The sequence below is a fragment of the Pelodiscus sinensis genome, chromosome 17 (genome assembly GCF_052426305.1).
Source record: "Pelodiscus sinensis isolate ZL-2025 chromosome 17, ASM5242630v1, whole genome shotgun sequence".
In the NCBI taxonomy this organism is placed as follows: Eukaryota; Metazoa; Chordata; order Testudines; family Trionychidae; genus Pelodiscus; species Pelodiscus sinensis.
In genome coordinates, this window is record NC_143068.1 from 31,377,307 (window position 1) to 31,399,484 (window position 22,178).

Consider the following 22,178-nt stretch of genomic DNA (forward strand, 5'->3'; position numbering starts at 1 on the left):
CTCAGGGAATGGGGGTACAGGAGACAAAGTGGGGGTCTCAGGGCAGGGGCTGGGAGGTGTGGGGGGTCTCAGGGCAGGGGCTGGGAGTGGTGCGGGGGCTCAGGGGATGGGGTGTGAAAGGTGCGTGAGTCAGGGCAGGGAGTGGTGGGGGTCTCAGGGCAGAGGCTGGGAGGTGCGGGGGTCTCAGGGCAGGGGCTGGGAGGTGCGGGGGGCCCAGGGGATGGGGTGCAGGAGACAAGGTGGGCGAGGTGCTCCGGGCAGGGTGTGAAGGGTGCATGAGTCAGGCCAGGAAATGGTGGGGCGTGGGGGGCTGAGGGCAGAGGCTGGGGAGGGGGCTCGGGGCGGGGGTACTGTGCTGCCCAGCCCTGGGATCCCCAGCCCAGGCAGCCCAGGGTGCAGGCAGCATCCAGCGCCTGGCCTGCCAGTGGCCAGTCTCTTCCCGGGGCACCGCACTGAGCACACCCGCTCACCCTGGCGCCCTGGCACAGGCTGCAGCGGGAGGGAAGGAGCGGGACCCCGCCGCCGCGGCCGGGCCAGGGAATGGGCAGGCGGGGGGGGGGGGTGGAAGGGGCCAGAGACACAGGGGTGGGGGCCAAGAGGAAGCTAGTTTGGGGAGACCCCTGGGACCGCAAACCCTTCGCCAGGCGGCCACCCCCGCTCTCTCCTCCCGCCCGGGCCCCTGCCGCAGCCCGTCCCGCTCCCGCCGCTGGGCTGGGGAGGAGCCACACGCTACCGATTGGATCCCAAACCGGGCGAAACCGGAGCCCGCTCCTGGAGCAGGGGATGGGTTGCCAGCCCGTTTCCTGCCATTGCCTGCAATGAGCCGAGGGGCCCAGCCACCAGCCGGCCAAGGAGCCCCCGTTATTTGGGATCTCGTGATTTTTAAGCCTTTCGGGGGCTTGTCTCCAGCTCCCGGACGGCTCCGCTCGGTGCTGCCCCTGAGCGCGGCGCAGGGACATCGCCTGTCCCCTGGTTCTCGCACAGGGACTGCCCGCCCCCAGTGACTCGCACGGCCGTCCCTGCAGGGAGCAAGCCGCCGGTTTCCCTCTGACAAAGAAGATGGGGGGGGGCAGCAAGCTGGGATCCTGCCCAGGAGCCCGAATTCCACCCGCCGGCGCTTCTGCGGGCGGCCCGACGGGACGGCCCGGGCGTGGGTGGTCACAAGTACACAGCGGTCCCCGGGGCACGGTGAACGCGGCTCTTAGCACAGCTGTGCGGCTCTGCCCTGCCACCTAGCGTCGGGCAGGGGGGCCACAGCGCTCCCGAAAGGCCAGCAGGCCCCTTCCCGAGGCCAGGACGCTCTGGGCTCCCTTCCCTGTAGCGCCCGTCTCCCCTCACAGGCCTGGCTCCAGCTGGAGTCCTACCCCACCGTCCTCTCCCACGGGGGCTGCCAGCCCTTTGCAAAGGGAAGCTCTTCAGAGCATGGGCCGTGCCTTTGGGTGCACCCACCCAGCACACGGGGGACCCTGAGCAGGGCCTCCGGGCACTCCCTGACCCTGAAGATTATCCCCATTTCACAGATGGGAACACCCGGGCCAGGAGTGAGACTGGGGTTTGCCTAATGTACAAAGAGGGCCAATAGCAGCGCTGAGGAGATGCCCGCCTGCCCTGTCCTCTGTTTTAGAGCATGAGCAGCCAGACCCGGTCAGACCAAAGGTCCATCCAGCCCAGCATCCTCTCTGCCCACAGTGGCCAGTGCCAAGTGTCCCAGAGGGAGCGAACAGAACAGGGAATCATCCAGTGATCCCTCCCCTGGCACCCATTCCCAATCTCTGACAAACAGAGGCCAGGGACACCATTCCTACCCATCCTGGCTAATAAGTATTGAAGGACCTAACCTCCATGAATGTATCTAGTTCTTTTTGAACCCTTTAAAGGCCTGACCTTCACAACCTCCTCTGGCGAGGAGTTCCACAGGTTGACTGTGCGCTGCATGAAGAAAAACTCCCTTTTGGTTTAAACCTGCTACCGATTCATTTCATTGGGTGCCCCCCTAGTTCTTATGTTAAGGGACCAAGTAAATCACTTTTCCTTACACACTTTCTCTGTGATTTTATAGATCTCTATACTAGCCCACGCTTCCCCCCCTTGCTAGGGGGCAGGGCAGGGGCCTGGCTCTAAGAGGGAGAGTGCTTTCCCTTTCAGGGGAAGGAACCTAGAGGGGAGCCCCCCCCCCAAGTTTGTTTGGGTACCAGCCATAGCCAAAGGCATTTTGTGGAGTGGGGAGGGATGGGGGGTTGCCAGGACAGCACTCAGCAGCAGGGCAAAGAAGGGGGTAGAAGTGCAGAGAGGGGGTGGGGGGGAGCGAAGGGACATGCGAGGCTCATGGGGAGAGAAGGGCCTGGTGGAAATGGCTGCAGCCTGAGCCCTTGCAGCCTGCCCCACTCCACAGGGCACTGGCCGCAGGGCCCTCAGGATCGGGCCCAAAGGGGCTAGCAGAAGCCATTTTGTCGTCCCCACCCCCCAGGTGTGCTGCTGCCGGCCATGGGCAGGAGAGGACAGAGGCCAGCTGAGCGCATCCTCTAGCAGCCGCTCCAGCCTCGCCGACACAGGCAGGTTTCCACAGGGCAGAGCAAGGGGGCTTTGCAATGTCCCTGCAGAGCCCAGGCGTCCCCACCAGGGGGGCCCTCGGCCACTCGCAGCGCCGGCTTCTGCGGGAGCTGCCTCAAGAGGATGATCACTGACCTCGGCCCAGCCTCCCTCCCTCCCCAGGGCAGCGTGGCTTCCCAGAGCACGGGACGCTGGCTCTGTTCCCTGCAGACAGGCAGCAGCCTGCGGGCAGGGCCGGCCTTACCCATACACAGAATACGCAGCTGTGTAGGGCCCCTGAAAATTTGGGGCACCCCGGGTCTGAATGTCCACCCACCTCTGGTCTGTGCTCTGGAGAGGAGCTAGTGAACTGAAGTGACACAGCCTGCCAGGGTTACGAGCAGAACCTCAGGCCTGCAAAAGAGCCAGTGCCATGGTAACGAAGCCACTGAACAGGCACATGCCAGCCCATCAGGTCTGTACCGTTGGGTTCTGAATTTCCTGGGTGAAGCTGCAGGACCCGCGTGCCAAACTGGCTTTCAAACTATTTCATTGGGGTTTTGCCAAAGATTATAAAATCATCTCAAAAAAATTCATTCCCCACCACGTCTCGGCTGCCATCGGGCACAGCGGCACCAGTTTAATAGCTCTGCCCATAGATCTTAAGGACGTTGCCGCAGGCTGGCCCTAAACCATGCAACCATAGGGCCCCCATGCTCTGACCTACCGTCTCTCCAGGTAGCCCAAGGGACACTACATTTATTCCCCCTCTCCGGTTCCTAACAGACTGGTCTCATCCTTGCAGACTCATTTGCACGGCTCCCGTTCTCCCGTTCTGAGCAGTTTGGGAGAGATTCACTTCAACTGGCTCAAGAGTTTGTCTTTTTTTCACCTGGCGTGTAGCGCGCCTGTGGACACCCCTGCCACAAGATAGCACAGAGGCCAGGTGCCTGGCAGGGTTCAGAGCAGGGTCAGGTATGGATAGGGAAAGAACAGCAAAGATGAAAAGCTGCCAAGAGTTTTAAACCCTCGTGCTTCAGCACACGAGGCCACTTCGAAAGGACCAGGGTCAGGAGGAAACTCGCCCCGTGGGCAGGTTTTCCCTTGCCTGCCTGCTGCACCTTGCTGGGAAGCACCTGGCCCTATCCAGCATCAGGGACAGGATACCAGCCTAGATTGGTCCCTGGCTCAAGTTGTCTCCTTTCTGCTTTACAGCAGGGGAAACCGATCCGACAGGCTGGACGACTTGGCCCAGGCTGGCTCTGGCGTGGGGAGGCTCTGAGGCCTGCAAGGCGCCTAGAGAGCACGTCTCAGAAGGCACCCCCATTTCTTCCCACAACCGCTCTCTTGGGAGCAGCCTCGCTCGCTGGCAAAGGCTCCCCGTGGGGGGTTCTGCACAGAGAGAACTGAAATTGATCGGGAGCTGGTGTAAGAAGGGCCCTGTTTTCCTCCACTGCCCTCTTTGGCTCCCCTACCGCCATCCCATCTGGAGGCTCTTACTGCTTCCTCCTTTCCCCTAGGGAGTTTTCATTCTCAGCACCGTCCTATTCTAACATCTCACCCCCTAGGCCAAGCCTGGGCCGCCCCAGGCAGCCATGGGCACCAGCTCTGGCTGCAAGTTCCAAGAGGCCTAACACAGGGACATGCGACAAGCCCGCTTCTTAGCAGGGCTGTCCCTCGGCAGGGACACCGCTGAGCAGTCTGACTTGTCGGCTTTGCTGGAACTGGGCAGTGGGTGATGCTGGTTTCATGCTCCCCTCTCTCTCGTCATCCAGGCGTTCAAACAAGGACTGGGAGCCAGGAGATCTGGCGTCGCTTCTTGGCTCTGCTACCGACACTGAGAGTGACCTTGGGTATGTCACTTAGGGGATGGCTACATTGCCCAAAAAACACCCGGCAGCTGCTCGTCTCCAAGCCTGCAGGCTGAGGCTTGTGCTAGGGTGCTAAAAATAGTGGAATAGATGTCCCCCCGCCCCGGGCACAGAAATCTGGGGAGCAGAGAAGTGTGGGGTGGGGGGGGGGTTCATACCGTGAGCTGCAGCCCAAGCAGGAACACCTGCACCTGTACACGGGCCATAGTATTAGCCGATGTCTGCAGACACAGGCTCTGAAACCCGCTTGCTGCAGGGCTCCGTTCTCTCTGTGGATCCGTTCCCCATCTGCACTCCAGGGATTTCCAGCGTTTCTTCGCTCCCAGGCATGTTGTGAGCTGGGAGACACTGCGGCAAAGCCAGACCATGGAGATATCTAGCCAGGTCGCTGCTAAGGGTTCCAGCGGCGGAGAAGGGATTGTTCCCACAGGAGACAGGATGCGCGGATGAGCCTGTACTTCCTCCTTCCGCCAGCAGAGGGGGCTCTAGTTCAGTGATAAAATCTGGTCCCCAGCTGGAAGCGACATTGACAATTTTTGAAGCTAGGCAGGTAAGATGCGACTGTAGCTCAGACTGACCCGATCTGCAGCAGGTGTAATTCAACTGGCACAACTAAAATCAGCAGGAAAGGCACAGAGGCCCGGGCTCCCCCTCCGGCTGTACCAGTTCTAGAAGAGCATGGGGGAATCCGAGTTGTCTAGATAAATATCCAGACTCTGTAGGGGACAAGTTTTATTCCCCAGGAAGCCAATGGGACACTCATGCCCAAGACAGGAAAGCAGGAAGAATGGGCAGGGAGGAGAGAAAATGTGTTATTTGTGAAAAACTATCCACTCACCTCCCCCACCGCTGGTTGATTTTTAATTAGCACCATTGGGGCACTGCATATGCTGGGGATTTCTGTTTTTCCCAGGCTCGCAGATTAGAAGGTGCTTTGCTGGATGTCTGCAAAGGTTTTGCTGTGGGGCTTGGAAAACAGGCTCCGTTCTGCCGCTGTTCCTTCAGGGAGGCTTGTGTAAGTGTCAGGCAGTAAGGAACCGGCTGTTTCGTTCCGATCTGTACTGACGTTCGTCCGCATGAGGGCGGCTGATCCTCACGAGGGCTCATCTTCTACACAGCCTCGGTGCTTCTCAGGGAGCTGGAGGAGCGTGGTGAATCTCCAGCGAGCTCTTCCTGACCTCAGACTGGGAGCTGGCGTCTGTGGGCTCTATGCCACTAACCACAATGGAGTGACACTCCCTAATGCCAGCGGAGAACTTGGCCCTTAGCGTTGTGCTTCTGACTGAGTAGATGCCTCAACCAAGGGCCGCCAGTGCAAGTCGGGCTTGGCTGCCACCAGTCAGGAGGCAGAGAATAGCAGTGCCATTATCCTGTAATGAGCAGAGAGAAGGGGATTCATAGATTCGAAGGCCAGAAGAAACCACTGTGATGAAACACTGTTCACTCCTCCCCTGCCACAGCCACACCACTGACCTCTAGCAACAAGCAGGAGCCAAGTTCTGGGGCCCTCTCATACAGACACAAGGGTGCTTTCAGCAGCCACGGGCAAGGGTGTCCCTGAAGGTCCTAATGCACTGCAGATTATGAATTCAGCATCCTTTAGAGAAGCAAATGGGAGCACAGCAATCCCATAACACAAGAACTAGGGGTCGCCAAATGAAATGAATAGGTAGCAGGTTTAAAACAAAGGGAAGTTTTTCTTCCCGTACCATGCAGTCAACCTGTGGAACTCCTTGCCAGAGGATGTTGTAAAGACCTGGACTTTAACAGGGTTCAGAGAAGAACTAGATAAATTCATGAAGGATAAGTCCATCAATGGCTATTAGCCAGGATGAGCAGCAGTGGTGTGTCTAGCCTTTGCTTGACAAAGGCTGGGAATGGATGACAGGAGAGGGATCACTTGTAGATTCCCTGTTCTGTTCACTCCCTCTAGGGCACCTGGCTTTGGCCGCTGTCAGAAGGCAGGATCCTGGACTAGATGGACCTTTGATCTGACCCAGTCTGGCCGTTCTTATAAGCAGCTCTGCCTGGCAGGCTGGCACTGTACCAGCAACAGCCGCACAGAAAGCCGTAATTTTCTGCCGCTGATCAAAGGGCACGCTCTGCTGCCTCTTTGCTAAAAGCAGGGATCGGCACTGTGGCCAGTCAGAAGAGGACAGTAGTTATGACAGCACACGTGAAGAGCAATGAAAGGCTGGTCTGACATCCAGACAACAGCCTCCCCTTTTACCCCATGAGGGACGCTGCTTCAGCCCACACCTAGAAAGAAACGCTCCGCTTACTGAGTCATCAACCCCATGTCCAGCCGCACTTCAGCTTCCCGGTGGCCTCCTGCAAGCAGCCATCCTGCTCACCTGCCCGTCTTCCCAATTGCTAACGCACAGCCCCGCCAGAGCCGAGTCCCGGGTGCGGGAAAGCCCCACAAAGTATTCAGAACACAGGAGCAAATTCAAGCCTGACATCTGTGGATGGTGCTGAATCTGGCCCGGGGTATTTGCTCCCTGGAGCAGTAGCCGAGGGGGACGTGAGCACAGAGAAGGCTGAGAGGCATTGAAGCCAGCCCCGGCACTGCCTGCCTCACCCACCGGCAGAACCAAGCAATCAGAAGGCACGGAGTTGACATCAAATCAGTGTTGCTGGCTGGCTCGTGTGGAGCGGTTGGTACGTGCCCCAGCTTGCCCCACACCGCCTCCGCCCGACCCTATGTGTCCCAGTCCTTCGAGTGCAGCGAGAACAGCTTCTCCCAGCAGGTGACCAAGCTGTCCACCACGCGCGCCATCTCCCTCAGCTGCTTCCTCCTGCTGCCCTGGCCTCTGCGGCGCGGCTTCTCGGTCGCCGTCGACAGACTCTTCTGTTCGCAGGCAAGGAAAGAGAAAACAGTCACAGCCGGGCAACCTGGGGTCTGGACACGGGCAGCCGGCAGGACCGAGACCAGCTCCGGGCTGTTCTGACCCCCAGGAGCATGGGGGGAAAGCAGTAGGGAGGGCAATCACATGGGAATAGGAGGGCCCCCAGGCGTGTATGTAACCCACAGGGGAGGGGGTGGGACCTGCACTCCCCAGTGGGTTACGTGTGCTCTCCCAGGCACCCATCCCAATGGGCACATGCACCTAGAGGCGGGAAGCCAATTGTACCTTCAAGCATCACTCCCCAAGCAGGGTGGGTCTAGCCCAACCTGGTGGACCGTTCCAAGGTAAAACTTCCAAGGGGGGTGGTGGTTTCTACTAGATCTGTCTCTACCCATTCAACACCAGCCTCCAACCCTCATGAACAGAGCCGGCGTGGCATGAATTAGCCCATGTCCAGAGCCCACACCTCCTAGTACGGAGGAGACTCCTGTGGCAAGGGGAGATCACACACACAACGGGTCCCTCCCCCCCACGAGTCTCCATGCCGCGGCACTCTGATAGGCTGCTCAGACCAGTCCGCCACCTCTTCCCCGCCCCCGGGGAGACACCACCAAATACATTAATTTCCCTGACAAATGGGGCGAAGGAGGGGCGGAGCCAGGGATTTCCCGAGACCGTGTCTGGTAACCTGAGCTCCTGGGCCGAGTCTTGCACAAGGGCTTCAGACACCAAATGGATTCCCTCGGCCTCCCCGTGACTCTCCTAGGGAAGGAGTATCGGAGAGTGAACCCTGCCCTACAGCCAGATGGGAGAGGGCGGCGCTCAGCCCGGGCTTTCCCCGGGGTTCTCCCACAGGAGACGGCGGAGGGAATTCGTTCGGCGCTCATTTCAGACAGGGTGAGGCCTGGCGCAACGGGGCAGCTCGTTCTACAGGGATCCTTCTTCTGGGAGAGCCGCGCCATGCACCCGCTGCTGGGAACGACCCCTTTCCCCGGACTGCGTTGCCCCGACTGGGTGCACGTCTGGCTGCCCGGGGAAAAGCTTGGGAGTTCTTCAGGCTCCGTTGGCTGCTTTCAGCGGGGAGGAAGCGTAGCACAGGTGTACTCCTGACTCAGCTAACAGCCCTGATCTTGGTCAATCGGGATTGTGAGCACGGATTTACCCGCTGCTCTGTGCCCGACACCCCAGCTGCTATTTTTTGCCCTGGCCGAGGAGAAAAAAAGCAAGCCCCCACCTTGTGGATTTTCCTGCAGTTCTGTCTGGTCACAGACTCTGTGTTGCTGGTCACCTTCGTCACAGCCACCACCTCAGGATTCTTCCTCGGGCCTCTCACCATGTCCCGGAGAGACAGGCTCATGGTAGAGATGGACAGCAGAATTTTCTGCTCCTGAGAAAGGAAGGAGGCACCATCCGGGTGGGCAGGGCCGACGCAAGTAGAAAACAGGAGGGTTTAGTCGACGAGCCAGCGCTAGCTTCAGACCAGCGTGGCGTCCTGGAGTCTTAACGCACTGGATTAATTAGGGGCCCAAAATGGAGCCGTCACCCCGCCCTGCAAAAAACAAAACCCTCCACCCCCCGCAACCTTCCTCCCTCAGGCTGTGCCTCGCCTGCCAGGTCAGCGGTTTTCAAACGACAGGTCACGACCCAGTACAGGGCGGTGGGATGTCGGGCGCTGGGACTCCTTGCTGCAGGGGGATCAGGTGAGCACTGGGGGGGCTAAGGTAGCGACCCACCTGTCCTGGCACCGCAGACGGGGCTGCATCCCAGAAGCGGCCAGCAAGAGGCCTGGCTCCTAAGTGGGGAATGAGGCGCACAGCTCCGTGCACTGCCTGCCCCGAGCACTAGCTCCGCACTCCCGTTGGCTGGGAACCTGCTGCCGGCTGCTTCTAGGCACAGCCTGGTCTGTGGTGCCAGGACAGGCAGGAAGCTGCCTTAGCCCTCCCTGCTGCACCGCTGACTGGGAGCCGCTCAAGGAAAGCCCCTCCTGCCCCAGCCCTGCCCCCCCCCCAAATCCAGACACCCCCCCCCCCACTCCGAAGCCCGCACTCCAGTCCGATGATGTTGGGTTGCGGCATCAATAATTTTCTTCAGCTGGGTCATGGGGAAAAGTTCGAAACCCGCTGGCCTAGAGCACAGCCCAGGGGAGCTGTTCTGCGGAGGGAATGAGGCTGTGGCCCCAGACAGCGCCGCTTTGGAAGCGGCACACGGCAGGGTGGGCCCATCAACCTGCCTCATCCCCTTAGCGCTGCTGCCCAGAAGCCTCCAGGGACCTTCAGCTCTGCCCTCAGAAGTCAGAGCCCGGGCACCTCCATTTTCCTTTTTGGATGACCCTCCCCCACCTGTGAGAGCCCTCGGCTAGTTGCCACACGAAAGCTGCAGGCCAGGAACCCAGCGCTGAGCAAGCGGCAAAATCCTCAGGGGTTCGGCGTCGTGGGCAAAGGGTAGGCAGCACCGTGGAGTGTGTGTGTCCACCGCTGCCTCCTACTGGATGGAAGCATCACTGCTCCCCTAGGGAATGGTAGTTCGGGGGCCCACGGGGTTGGAGTTCAGTCCCCCATGGTGGGGATGCCCTGGCATAAAGCCCAGCCACAGACCTATCGCCCCAGCATCAAGAGTGAGACTGGGACATCTGCGACTCTCAGACTCCTGGCGGGGTGGGCTTTGTCTAGCTGGGGGAGGGATCAGTCACTGCTCTCTTCGAGTGCAGCGAGGACCAATGGCCACGTCTCTGCTGCCACCACGTGCCAAAGGGCTGTGGCACGAGAATTAGTAACTGCCGAGCTGTTTGGGTGGCTACTCATGTACTCCCCGAGCCCTGGCTTCCTGGGACTGGCATGGGCCCACCCCACCGCTGGGACCTAGCAGGCGTGGCGCCGGTGAGGTCACGCTGCAGACGCCATGTTGAAGAGCCCGCCGCTCCACCCCGGCTGGTGCGCGCTCACACATATGGCGTGCAGGTTGCACGGGCGAAGAGCACGCCATTCCAACCCTGCCAGCACCATCGCGCATGCAAGGTCACAGCAGCGGGGGTGGAGCGTTGGACTCTCCAAAACGACACCCCCCCCCACCCCACACACACACACACACACACACACACACACACACCTCAGCCTCCACTTTCTCAATCTCTCTCTCACACACACACACACACCTCAGCCTCCACTTTCTCAATCTCTCTCTCTCTCACACACACACACACACACAACACATCTCAGCCTCCACTTTCTCAATCTCACACACACACACACACAACACATCTCAGCCTCTACTTTCTCAATCTCTCTCTCACACACACACAAACACACACGACACATCTCAGCCTCCACTTTCTCAATCTCTCTCACACACACACACACACGACACATCGCAGCCTCCACTTTCTCAATCTCTCTCTCTCTCACACACACACACACACACACACACACAACACATCTCAGCCTCCACTTTCTCAATCTCTCTCACACACACACACACACGACACATCGCAGCCTCCACTTTCTCAATCTCTCTCTCTCTCTCACACACACACACACACACACACAACACATCTCAGCCTCCACTTTCTCAATCTCTCTCACACACACACACACATCTCAGCCTCCACTTTCTCAATCTCTCTCTCTCTCACACACACACACACACACACAACACATCTCAGCCTCCACTTTCTCAATCTCTCTCACACACACACACACACACACCCCACATCTCAGCCTCCACTTTCTCAATCTCTCTCTCTCACACACACACGCACACACACACACACACACAACACATCTCAGCCTCCACTTTCTCAATCTCTCTCTCTCTCACACACACACACACACACACCCCTCAGCCTCCACTTTCTCAATTTTTCTCACACACACACACGACAACATCTCAGCCTCCACTTTCTCAATCTCTCTCACACACACACACACACACCTCAGCCTCCACTTTCTCAATCTCTCTCTCTCTCACACACACACACACACACACGACACATCTCAGCCTCCACTTTCTCAATCTCTCTCTCACACACACACACACAAACACACACGACACATCTCAGCCTCCACTTTCTCAATCTCTCTCACACACACACACACCTCAGCCTCCACTTTCTCAATCTCTCTCTCACACACACACACAAACACACACGACACATCTCAGCCTCCACTTTCTCAATCTCTCTCTCTCTCACACACACACACACACACACACACGACACATCTCAGCCTCCACTTTCTCAATCTCTCTCTCTCACACACACACACACACGACACATCTCAGCCTCCACTTTCTCAATCTCTCTCTCTCTCTCTCTCTCTCACACACACACACACACACACACACACAACACATCTCAGCCTCCACTTTCTCAATCTCTCTCACACACACACACACACACAAACACATCTCAGCCTCCACTTTCTCAATCTCTCTCTCACACACACACACACACACACACACACCCACATCTCAGCCTCCACTTTCTCAATCTCTCTCTCTCTCACACACACACACACACACACACTCACTAGCCTTCCGCTGCAAAAACAATGCTCCTCCAGCTAAAGGGAAGTACTGACTGGCAGCTAGCAGTACGGGGCTGATGACACACAGTTGAGCAGTGCACGCACGCACACACACAGCAGAAAAAGCACCTGTCTCGCAGCCAGCATTTACCTTGTTAGAGTGGCAGGTGAGGCCAGCTCTCCCTCGGCCCCTGCTTGGGCTTTCCACAGATCCAGTCAAGTTTTTCTGTGTGAAACAAAAGGATTGCAAGCTGCTCAGCTCCGGGCCTGCTCTCCCTCCCGCCATGAAGTGACAGGCCCATGCTTTGTGCATAGCGTGAGCTTTACGTGCGGGGGAGAAGCCCATTGTTCCCTCTGGGGGTTTTTCCACCCATGGGTGAAATGCATTTTGCTGTGTGCACCGAGGCATGTGTGGATGTGCACCACCTGTAGACACACTGGCTGCCAGCGGTGGGCGCTCGGCTAAGCAGCTGGGAGCACTGGAATGTCTCCTGAGCAGTTGCCCAAGCGCTCTGCTGCAGCTGGCTGGATAGCGTGGGGAGAGTGCCCCTTACAAAGCGATCCTGGCACTGTGCATGGAGGTGGGGGGTTGCTGCTGGCTTGGCAGCTGAACACCACTGGCCCTGGATGTGGGCGTCCCCTTCTCAGTGAACCCCCTTCTAACCCAGCAGTGCCTAACAGCCCAGACTGCATAGAGGCCCCATCCTGCTGGGCACTGTAAGCCCCCTTGGCCAAGCCACAGTCCTTGCTCCAAAGGGCCGCGGCAGCCTAAGGCCACATGGGGTCACATGGCCAGAGGGCAACATTTTCCTACACGCCTGCTCACCAGGTTCTGGAGCTCATCAAAGATCACGGCTTGGTATTGCCGCAGGATTTCCACAATGCTGCACCTCGCCTTGCCCTTGCCCAGCACCGAGACGACCAGCAGCAGCAGAACAGCGCAAAGGACAGTCCTGGGGAGAATCTAGAGGTGTAAAAATAACTCAGCTTCCGCCGGGCGCTGCAAGCCTGCCTTCCCCCTTTTGCCTTGTAGGCAGCCAGGAGGCTGGCTTCTCTGTCGGCTGTACAGGGAGGGGTCAGCATGGCCTTAGATCCCAGCCTCCTTTTTGCACAGAAGTGTGTTCGGGTTGCTGCTAGATAAGAAGTGGAAAGCATTAAGGCCTGGTCTACACTACAGCGGAAGATCAATTAAGACATGTTACGTTAATTACAAAGCTGGAGTCGATGTATCTTAAATTGTGTTTCCGTGTTGTCCACACAGCCGGTTCCCTTATTCCTTGTGACGAGCAAGAGAACTGGCACCGATGGGGATGCTCTCTGAGTTTGATTTAGTGGGTCTTCACTAGACCTGCTAAATCAAACTCCAGAAGATCGATCGCAGCAGCATCGTTCTTCCACATAGTGAAGACATGGCCTAAGAGTGCATTAGATTGCAGTATCAATCAGGGACCCTTCAGGGCTACATGCCTATGGGGCAGCTAATCAGGTTGTGCAGCCTTCCTGACAGATTTGGGCTTTGTCCGACTAGCGGAGAGGAAACTCTCAAGCTGGAGAACACACTGTGGCAGTTCCTTTTCCTTCAGTTCCTTTTCCTTCAGTCTGACCCCACCTTTGCCCCTTGCGGCCAGGAGAGAGATGCAACCTCAGGTAGGAAGATCTCAGGCCATTTCAGGCCAAAGACTTCATTCAGAATTAACGGCAAAAGCATCTGTTCTTGAGGAGACGAGGAGTGGGGAGTCACCGGGCCCTGCACCCCTATCTGCAGTCAGATCTGACTCTCAGACGGCCAGTAGAACAGAAGGTTTATCAGTCGACAGGGACACAGCGTAGAACAGATTTGTCAGCACAGGAACCAGAAGCCGTCAGTACAATCCACCTTGGGGAGAGGGGGGCCCAGAGCCAAGGGCCCTGCCCCCCATCAGTGCCCCCCAAGCCAGTGAGACCTGTCTTTCCCTGCAGCCAGCCCTGCCTCCGGCCTTTGTCTTGCTTTGGGGGCAAAAGGTGTCATCTGGTCACACATCCCTCCCAGTGTCAGGTTGCAGAAAGCACCTGCCACTGCGTATGTGGCACCGAAATTCCCATCACCCTCTCACTATCAGTGCGGTGCCCAGGGAAACCGAGGCACACACCCGGGGTTCCTCCAGGACAGTAGAGTTCACGTGCAACATAACACAGCCAACACAGCAGCTCAGTTTGGGGGGGGGGGAGGGGCGGGTTATGAACGAAACGGGAGGCAGAGGTTATGGGGGGCATAGGGACAGAAGGAAAGTCTATTTTGTCACATTTTAAGAATTTGCTGCCTAAAAAATTCAGGCCCAGGAAAACCCAGGGAGAGAGACAGGCTCTTCAGAGACTGTTCTGGGCTGTGGAGTGGTGCATTCATACCAGGTTATCAGAAAGTGCCTTTGTTCCAGGGGCTCGACGGACTCCCACCGGAACAAAACAGACGCGCTGGATGGCTCCCGGGGAATAAATAGCCCAACGCCACTCTCTGCTTTCAATGGTGCAGCACAGATCCCCAATCAAACCGTCAAGCTTCATGCTTTCCATGCAGTACGGAAACCAGCCGTGGCAGAGCCCGGAAGCCAAAGCTTTGATATCTGAGACTGCTGAGTGGACAAAGCCAATATGTTTTACCTTAGGGTGGGCCCTAGCTTGAAAAATCAATGACCCTCAGATGTGTCAAGGGATGGGTCTAAGGTTACTTCCTCCTACCCCAAGCCATGGGGAGAAATTTTTCATTGGGGGCGGCAGAACGTTCTCCTAAGCCAACGTGTTCTCTGCTCATTCCCCTTAGAGAAGAGAGGTATCACGCCAGCGTGAGCTTCAAAACAGCACTGACGATATAAATAATTCTCCGAGCCATGCATCCAGATGCAAGCTTTGCTGCAAAAGGAATATCCCCTTCCAGGCAGACTCCGGCCAAAGTTGAAGGGTTGCTCCGGAGGAAGGTTTCCCCACAGAGGAAAAGCGGCCATGGAATTTCACATGAACAGTTCAATACAAGAGCAAATTCCAGAAGAAAGCTACACTTGCACCATTTCCAAACAGCTGGGACGGGTACTACGCTGACAGTCCTTAATATGGGGAGAATTACAGTTTGTTGTTAAGAAGACAGGCTGGATACACCCTTCAAGGCCATGGCCCGCAATTCCCACAACTCACGTGACCAGCCTGACGAAGGGGTGCCTGTAAGAGAGTCATGCTTGGGGAAGGAAAACTATAAGGAACAAGCCGTGAGAACTGTTTTCTCTTAGCAATTGGCACTGTTCAGAGGTGGAAAAAAGTCACCACAGTCAATTCGCATGTGTGGGGATTACAAATTCCATGCCGGGAAGGCTTTGTGGCTTCCCTCCTAACACCCACCCACACAATCAGAATCAATTAATGTTTCTTAAACAAAATACAGGACTATGTAGCACTTTAAAGACTAACAAGATGGTTTATTAGATGATGAGCTTTCGTGGGCCAGACCTACTTCCTCAGATCAAATAGTGGAAGAAAATAGTCACAACCATATATACCAAAGGATACAATTTTAAAAAAATGAACACACATGAAAAGGACAAATCACATTACAGAACAGAAGGGGGATGGGAGGGGGGGAAGGAAGGTGAATGCCAGTGAGTTAATGATATTAGAGGTGGGGAAGGGGAAATGTCTGTGAGTTAATGTCTGTGAATGTTTCTTAGTTACACCCAGCAGAGGTCCCCCTGGGTTTAAAAGTCCCCATGCTCCTGGGAAGGACCAGGAATTAGGAGTAAGGGGAAGAACATGTCTTGCAGCCCCATACAAAAATGTCAGCATGTCCCATTCTGCTTTGCCATATGCCTGGAGGTGCTAATCTCTTCTTTCCTGCTTTAATCCTCCGGCAAACACTCAGAGATAAGGGAAACCACCAGGGATGGAGGGAGCAGTTCCTGGTGGTGGCCCAGGCACTACATTCCGAGCCATGCCCTGGAATCGGCTCCAGCAGAAATCACTTTGGTCCTCCTAGCCTGGGGGGAAGGGGGGGGACAATCAGGCAGCCTTGCAGGGCAGACAGGGGCTGGCTTTGCTTTGAACCTGACCAGAAGCTTCCTGAAAACTAAGTGGAGCCTGAAAGAAGAAGAGTCCAACATGCTGCTAATTAAGGCCAGAGCTTCCCCCCCTCCAGTGCCCTGATTTACATACCCCCCCCCCCGAGGGCTAGGACTTTATTCCCCCCTCCTCCTGCAAAGGAAGGGGGATGTTTCTGGCTCGGCTGCCCCCCCCCCCGCCTCCATCGCACCAGCAGCCTCCTGCCCTGTGGTCTCTCCCCAGAGCTGGGAAGAGCCCCAAGCCCCCCCCGCAAGAGCTACACACGCCCAGGCCGGGAGCTGGGGGGCGGGGGCTCCTGCCCTTTCCAGAAACAAGCCGCCGCTGCTGCAAAGAGGGAGAATTTACAGGAAAGGCTGGGCCGTGGGGTTTCTCGCTTGGCCGGGGACAGTCCCTGGGGACCGGGGCGGAGTGGGAAATTCCGGCCCCTTCTCCGGCTGGATCCAGCCGGGATCGGGGCTCCTCCCAGGCGGGGAAGGGGGGGCGCCCCCCACGGCATGAACGACCCCCCCACCCCGCTCCACTCCTCACCCCCCCCCCCGGGGTCAGCTGAGATCAACCCCCCCCCCCCCATCCCCTTCCCCTCCCCAGGGGACCACTCACCATTTATCGCCCGCCGCGCCGACCCCCGCAGCTGCGAATGCCCGGCAGGGAGGCGAGGCGCCGCGCGGCATGGCCCCTTCCAGCCCCTCGGAGGATGCGCGGCGCAGGGGGGTCCCCGCTCAACCCGCGCCAGCTGGGTCCCGGCGTTTGAACTTGGCTCCAGGACCCAGTGGGAGGGGAGAGCTGCAGCCTCCGGCCCCGCCCCCAGACCCGTCCGACCCACTTAGCCCAGCGGGAGCGCTCCACCTGCCCTCCCAGAGCCGGGGAAAGGGGGGGGAGAAGAGGGAAGCAGCCCCTTCCAGCCGGGGCAGGGAGTCGAATCAAGGCAGGTTCCCCTCCTCCTTCCTCGCCGCGGGTGGCTGGAACCAAGAGGCTCTGGGACAGAGGACTTAGAGTTTGCAGGGAAGGCAGCGCTCACAAGGTTTTGCGCACTCAGCACCCACCTCACTTCTGGTGCCTTTGCTACCCTGCCACTTTAGTAATAGGAGTAAGGGGGGAGGAGAGAAAAGGGGGAACAAACAAACGTGAGGCTGGAAACCAGCGGAATCTAGCAAGTCTGCACATGGGCCACAAATAGAGCTGCACTGAGCCACAAATAGAACCCCACTGGGTCACATGAGGCTGCAGGTTACCCACCCCTCTTGTAACTTATTTTAAGCTGGAGCTGGAGAAGGTGCCATCACTTGCTTCCCAGTGCAAACTCCCGGGAAAAGAGCCACTCTGGGGAATCAAATCCTATGGCACTTGGTAAAACACAGAGGGTGCGATTTTTCCTCACAGTGGCACTTATGGGGGCTGGGCACTCAATGGACTTAAAATCATGGTGGTTTTCAAAGTTATGAGGGCTATAAAATCACGACTGCTGGGGGAAAGGTGAAGGAGGAAAAGTTCGACTTGTTCCCATAACAAGAACTAGGGGTCACTACATGAAATTAAGAGGTAGCAGGTTTAAGAAACAAAAGGAAGTCTTTTTTTATGCTGCACACAGTCAATCTATGGAACTCCTTGCCGGAGGATGTTGTGAAGACCAGGAGTTGAACAGGGTTCAAAAAAGAATTAGATACATTCATGGAGGTTAGATCCATCAATAGCTATTGGCCAGGATGGGCAGGAATGGTGTCCCTAGCTTCTGCTTGTCAAAGGCTGGAAATGAATGACAGGATAGGGATCACTTGATTGATTCCCTGTTCTGTTCACTGCCGCTGGGGCATCTGGCATTGGCCACTGTCAGAAGACAGCATACTGGACTAGATAGACCTTTGGTCTGACCTAGTCTAGCTGGTTTTATGTTCTTAAAAGTAGCCATTCTTCTACAAAGGAATTTCACAAGCCAACTACAGAGTGTGCAGAATTTACCTTCATGCAAATTTGACACTGTCTCCCTGGACCTGAACAAAGACTCGAACTGGTTAACATAACATCACACCAGCTTTCCTTACATTCAACATCCTATTGACATCAAAAGCTAAGTACAGAACATTTCCAGCCCACTCAATTAGCCTCATTAGCACAGGCACTACAATTGACAGGTAATATTTTTCTCCCCCTCTCCCTTCTTATTCTGAGGGTCCCCTTTTTTTCCCCTCTCCACTCAAGATCATCTTGTCTGAAGAAGTGGATTTTGCCCACAACAGTTCATACTACAGCCGCTCCCCGAGTTAAGTTATGAACAAGTTACGGACCAACACTTGGTCCGTAACTCAAAGTGTTCGTAACTTGGATCCCATAGAGTTCCATGGCGACCGCGCTGTTCGTAAGCGCGGATCGAAGTTCGTAACTCAGATCCGCATTTACGACCGCTTTGGTCGTAAGTGCAGATGGTTGTAAGTGGAGGTGGTCGTAACTCGGGGAGCGGCTGCATATACATGTTAGTCTCTTTAAGGTGCCATAAGACTATTCGTTTTTCAAGTCACAGACTAGCACAGCTACCCCTCTGAGACCTTAAGATGATGCTTTTTGACCTGTCCCTGGAGCCACATGAGCAAGTCACTTTTGGGTTTCAACTGAAATTTCAAACAGATTCTGAACTTTTTGGGCGCAGGGACCTTATTTTGTCTTTGCACGTTGCCGAGGCCTGGAGTCCAGGATAGGGCTATCCTAGTACAAGAAATAAATAGCTATCTTCCTCCTACATGTTTCGGACAGCACAAAGCATTGCAGAAAGTCCCCTGAAAAGCTGTTTAAACCTGAAGAGCTTGGTGCAAGCTCCTTCAGCCGGGCACAGGCCAGAGGACACTTCCAGAGCAGCATCCAAAACACTACAGATGTAAAAAATTATTAAATGCATTTAAATGTATTCATTTTTTTTAAATGAAAATTCACGTGGTAGACAGGTTTAGAAGAAAAGACTCTGTACACCTGGGTTCATGCTTGGAATACAGGGCGCCCCCGCTATAAGTCATCCCAGTATACATCCATTCCACACTAAAGTTGTTGACGCTTGTAGGAACTAATGCATTACAACTCCTCCCATTCCCCGCTCTTAAGTCATGCAAAAACCCCCCAAACAAACCCTATTTGCGCAAATGGAAGTCAGCCAGCCGCAAGACAAAAATTCCCTGCTTTAAGTTGCTTTCGCTGTAAGTCCAAGTTCTTTGGAACGTATCTTGGACTTATAGCAAGGACAGCCTGTATCTAAAATTAAAGGCCTTGTTTAGAAAGTCACAAGATACACACAGATGATCAGCGTCAACCCACATTTAGGTGTGTAAACTTAGAGGTATGGTTAGGTCATAGTGACTAAGCGTATGAGACCACCACCCCTGGGAATACTACTTCTGAAGACAGATGTGCTTCAGCCAAGCAGCCAGAGAGGTTTGAAGATCCTGACACACAAGCAAGAGGAAACACTTAGCTCTGCTTTGGAAAGGAGGCGTTGCTCCACCTTTGTCTCAGAACCATCTTTCAGGGCTGAGAATTATTGCCGTGGAGCTAACTGCTTCAATGAATGGACACAAATCTGATATTAGGAATGGCAGCATACAAAAACCTGTAGGGGAACACTTCAATCTCCCTGGACACACAAACCTGTAGGGGAACACTTCAATCTCCCTGGACACACAATTGCAGATCTAAAGGTAGCCATCCTGCAGCAAAAAAAACTTCAGGACCAGACTTCAAAGAGAAACAAGTTTGACACAATCAACTCTGGATTAAACAAAGACTGTGAATGGCTCGCTACATTTCTATCACTAACTACAAAAGCAGCTTCTCCTCTCTTGGAATTCAGACCTCCAGATCAGCTACTAGAAGTGAGCCTCATCCTCCTTGATTGGCTCCACCTCGTTATCTCCAGCCTGATTCTGGCCTGCATATTTATACCTGCCTCTGGATATTTCCACTACATGCATCTGACGAAGTGGGTCTTTGCCCACGAAAGCTTATGCTCCTACACTGCAGTTAGTCTATAAGGCGCCACAGGACTCCTTGCCGATTCTTCACACAGGCATCGTAAGGAGTAGCTGGTCTTTCATAGGTTACCCACTAATCAGATCCAATCACCCTGCCTTAACTCTTTGCCATGCAACAGTCACTGGAGGACTGGAGTCACTGGAGGAGATGACGGCCAAATAAAATTCAAAGCAAAATGTAAGACAGAGCTGTATTTTATAGCATCTCATTACATCTGTACAGTTTACCAGAAAAGTGACTGGCTTTCTTCAAACAAAATTTTATGATAAATGGACTTGAAAAAAAAAAGTCATTCCTAATATACAAATCCTATTAAAGGACGCAGAAGACATTTGTATCTTTCAGTTGGTGAAGAATAAAACAGACAATCTCTCTGCTAGAGGACTCTTCACTCCAAGGAGGACCAAGAAAATGAAAGTCCTCCCTTTACAGAAAAGAAGGGCACTTCTCCCGGGTTAGGAAAACCTTGTTCATGAACCAAGACAACTTACGGGGTTATAGAAAGAGAGATGGCTCAGATGATCTGGGAGCACATGGACAACAAGCTAGTTTTTCCAACCGAGCTTTGAGACGTTTTTCATATCCACCCTTCCTGGAAATCCGCTTCAGCTGTTAAAGCACATGGCTTCTTAATGGCTCTCAGAATAAGGGCTTTTCCTTTAAAGGGTTTTGAGCTGTTTATACCCTGTTTTAATACTACTGCTGTGGTCAGTGAAATTATTCTATTAAAAGAATATGCTTATATTATATATTTAAAACTTACAGAAAATATCACTAAAATAGGCTCTGGTTATTGAATTTCACAATATGCTTAATTAAAAAGACTTTCCACACACATATGACCAGGATTCTACCTCAAAAGTTAAAGAAGCGCTGTCACACCCTTCCACCGCAAAATTCCAAGCGTGTTGGTGACAACTGCGCTATTTACTTTAAGCCTCACTATACTTAAATATCAAGGAGACTGCTTTGTTGACAGATCCATCATGAAATGGGCCAAACACCAAGAAACTGAAGGGCTGGTTGACAGGAAGAGAACTCATGCCAGGGGGAAAAAAAAAAACAACCAGAGGAGCTCCAACTCATCAGAAACTGAACAAGTAAGAATTAAGGTTCAAATGTACAGAATGGGTTCAGACATCCAAATGACAATGCCTACCACACCTATGCAAAACTTCACAGCACCGACACCCGCCAGCAATGTTCACAGAAGTTATTACGATACAAACGCATCTGATTATGCCATAGCAAAGACTGCAATGTGCAGTGTAAAGGGCTGCCACAGGAGGGGAAGGGCTTGTCTCTGGTCATCATATTGTTCTTGGAAAACCAGAGGTCTTCGTTTGCTCCACCAACTTCCTTTGTTTGCTCCAAGCAGTTGTGTCACTGGCAAGGCTGAGGGTGCTGAAACTATGTACAACAAAGGGACCGTGTCCTCCGGGGATGACTCTGCAGCTGTTCACAGCATACTCTAGAAGGCATTTTTAATTTTGGCTGCCACAAGTACAAGGATTTCTCCAATTTTTTTCTGCCAGTTCTCGATATCCTTGGACACCTCGCACCACAGCTCTCCGTGGCGGGGCTCAGCATTCTCACAGCGCTTCTTCACCTCCTCCTGCTGCTCCTACAGTGAAACAAAAAGAACAGGCTGGGACTGAGCAAGAAGATCCGCTGATCCTAGTGCTGAAAGTCAAGAGCTTAAACAAGCCATTTTTAAAAGTGGGAATCAGGGTTATGAATAAATGGAGGTTATAGACTGGCAGCAACAGCCACTGTTCGGCTTCACAAAGAGGCTCAATAGGCTACCACAAATTTTGGGTTCCCCCCGATCCTGCAGCCCCATAGCAACAAGAGACTCTGCCAGCCAGTAGAATAGAGGGGGTTTATTGCTCCTCGAGGATACAACAGCATAGACGTGATGTGGTTACAGGAGTCAAGGCCAGGATGCCTCAGACCCCTTGGGTTAGGGGGTCCATTGCCCCTCCCCCCATCCTCAGCACCCAGCTTAGTCTGTTTCCTTCATGCTCTCTAGCCAGAAACTGCCTCGTTCTCAGATCCTGCCCCCCAGCCAGGTGTTCATCTCCGCCTCCCTCCCTTCGTCTCTCCCCCTGGGAAGGGCAGTGTTATCTGCTCACGCTGGGATTAGGTGTCTGGGCCAATACACATGTGGGTGAGTCAGTGAGAATCACGCATCACAGCACAGGGGAACCCCTGGTTACAGAGCAGACAGCCCCCCCACTGTCACATCACCATCTACCTTTGCTCCCACACTTCACATAATTGCACTTTAATGTGAATCGAAGATCTGTTTTGAGAGA

The 22,178-nt window shown here is 54.7% G+C and overlaps 2 protein-coding genes across 2 annotated transcripts in view; both read right to left on the reverse strand.

Annotated features, from left to right (window-relative positions):
* Window positions 1–698: 698 nt before the first annotated feature.
* On the reverse strand, window positions 699–19,880 carry C17H20orf204 (chromosome 17 C20orf204 homolog). Its single transcript, XM_075901013.2, has 5 exons — window positions 16,450–19,880; window positions 12,596–12,733; window positions 11,921–11,995; window positions 8,484–8,636; window positions 699–7,251 (listed from the first exon to the last, which is right to left on the reverse strand). The coding sequence occupies exons 1-5, from the start codon at window positions 16,450–16,452 to the stop codon at window positions 7,102–7,104; spliced, it is 519 nt and encodes a 172-aa protein (XP_075757128.1). The 5' UTR covers window positions 16,453–19,880; the 3' UTR covers window positions 699–7,101.
* Window positions 19,881–20,036: 156 nt separating this feature from the next.
* PRPF6 (pre-mRNA processing factor 6) overlaps window positions 20,037–22,178 on the reverse strand; it is a 49,409-nt gene continuing 47,267 nt past the window's right edge. Inside the window, exon 21 of the mRNA XM_075901012.2 lies at window positions 20,037–21,484. Within this exon, the coding sequence (XP_075757127.1) occupies window positions 21,332–21,484 (153 nt within the window). The 3' untranslated portion in view covers window positions 20,037–21,331. The remainder of the gene's footprint in view (window positions 21,485–22,178) is intronic.

What these genes read in the sequence shown, in the direction of transcription:
- C17H20orf204 (XM_075901013.2), bottom strand. An exon ending in TTGATGAGCTCCAGAACCTG is followed by an intron (nt 11,996 to 12,595) that starts GTGAGCAGGCGT and finishes TGTTTCACACAG; the next exon opens with AAAAACTTGACTGGATCTGT. An exon ending in ACTGCAGGAAAATCCACAAG is followed by an intron (nt 7,252 to 8,483) that starts GTGGGGGCTTGC and finishes GCCTGCGAACAG; the next exon opens with AAGAGTCTGTCGACGGCGAC.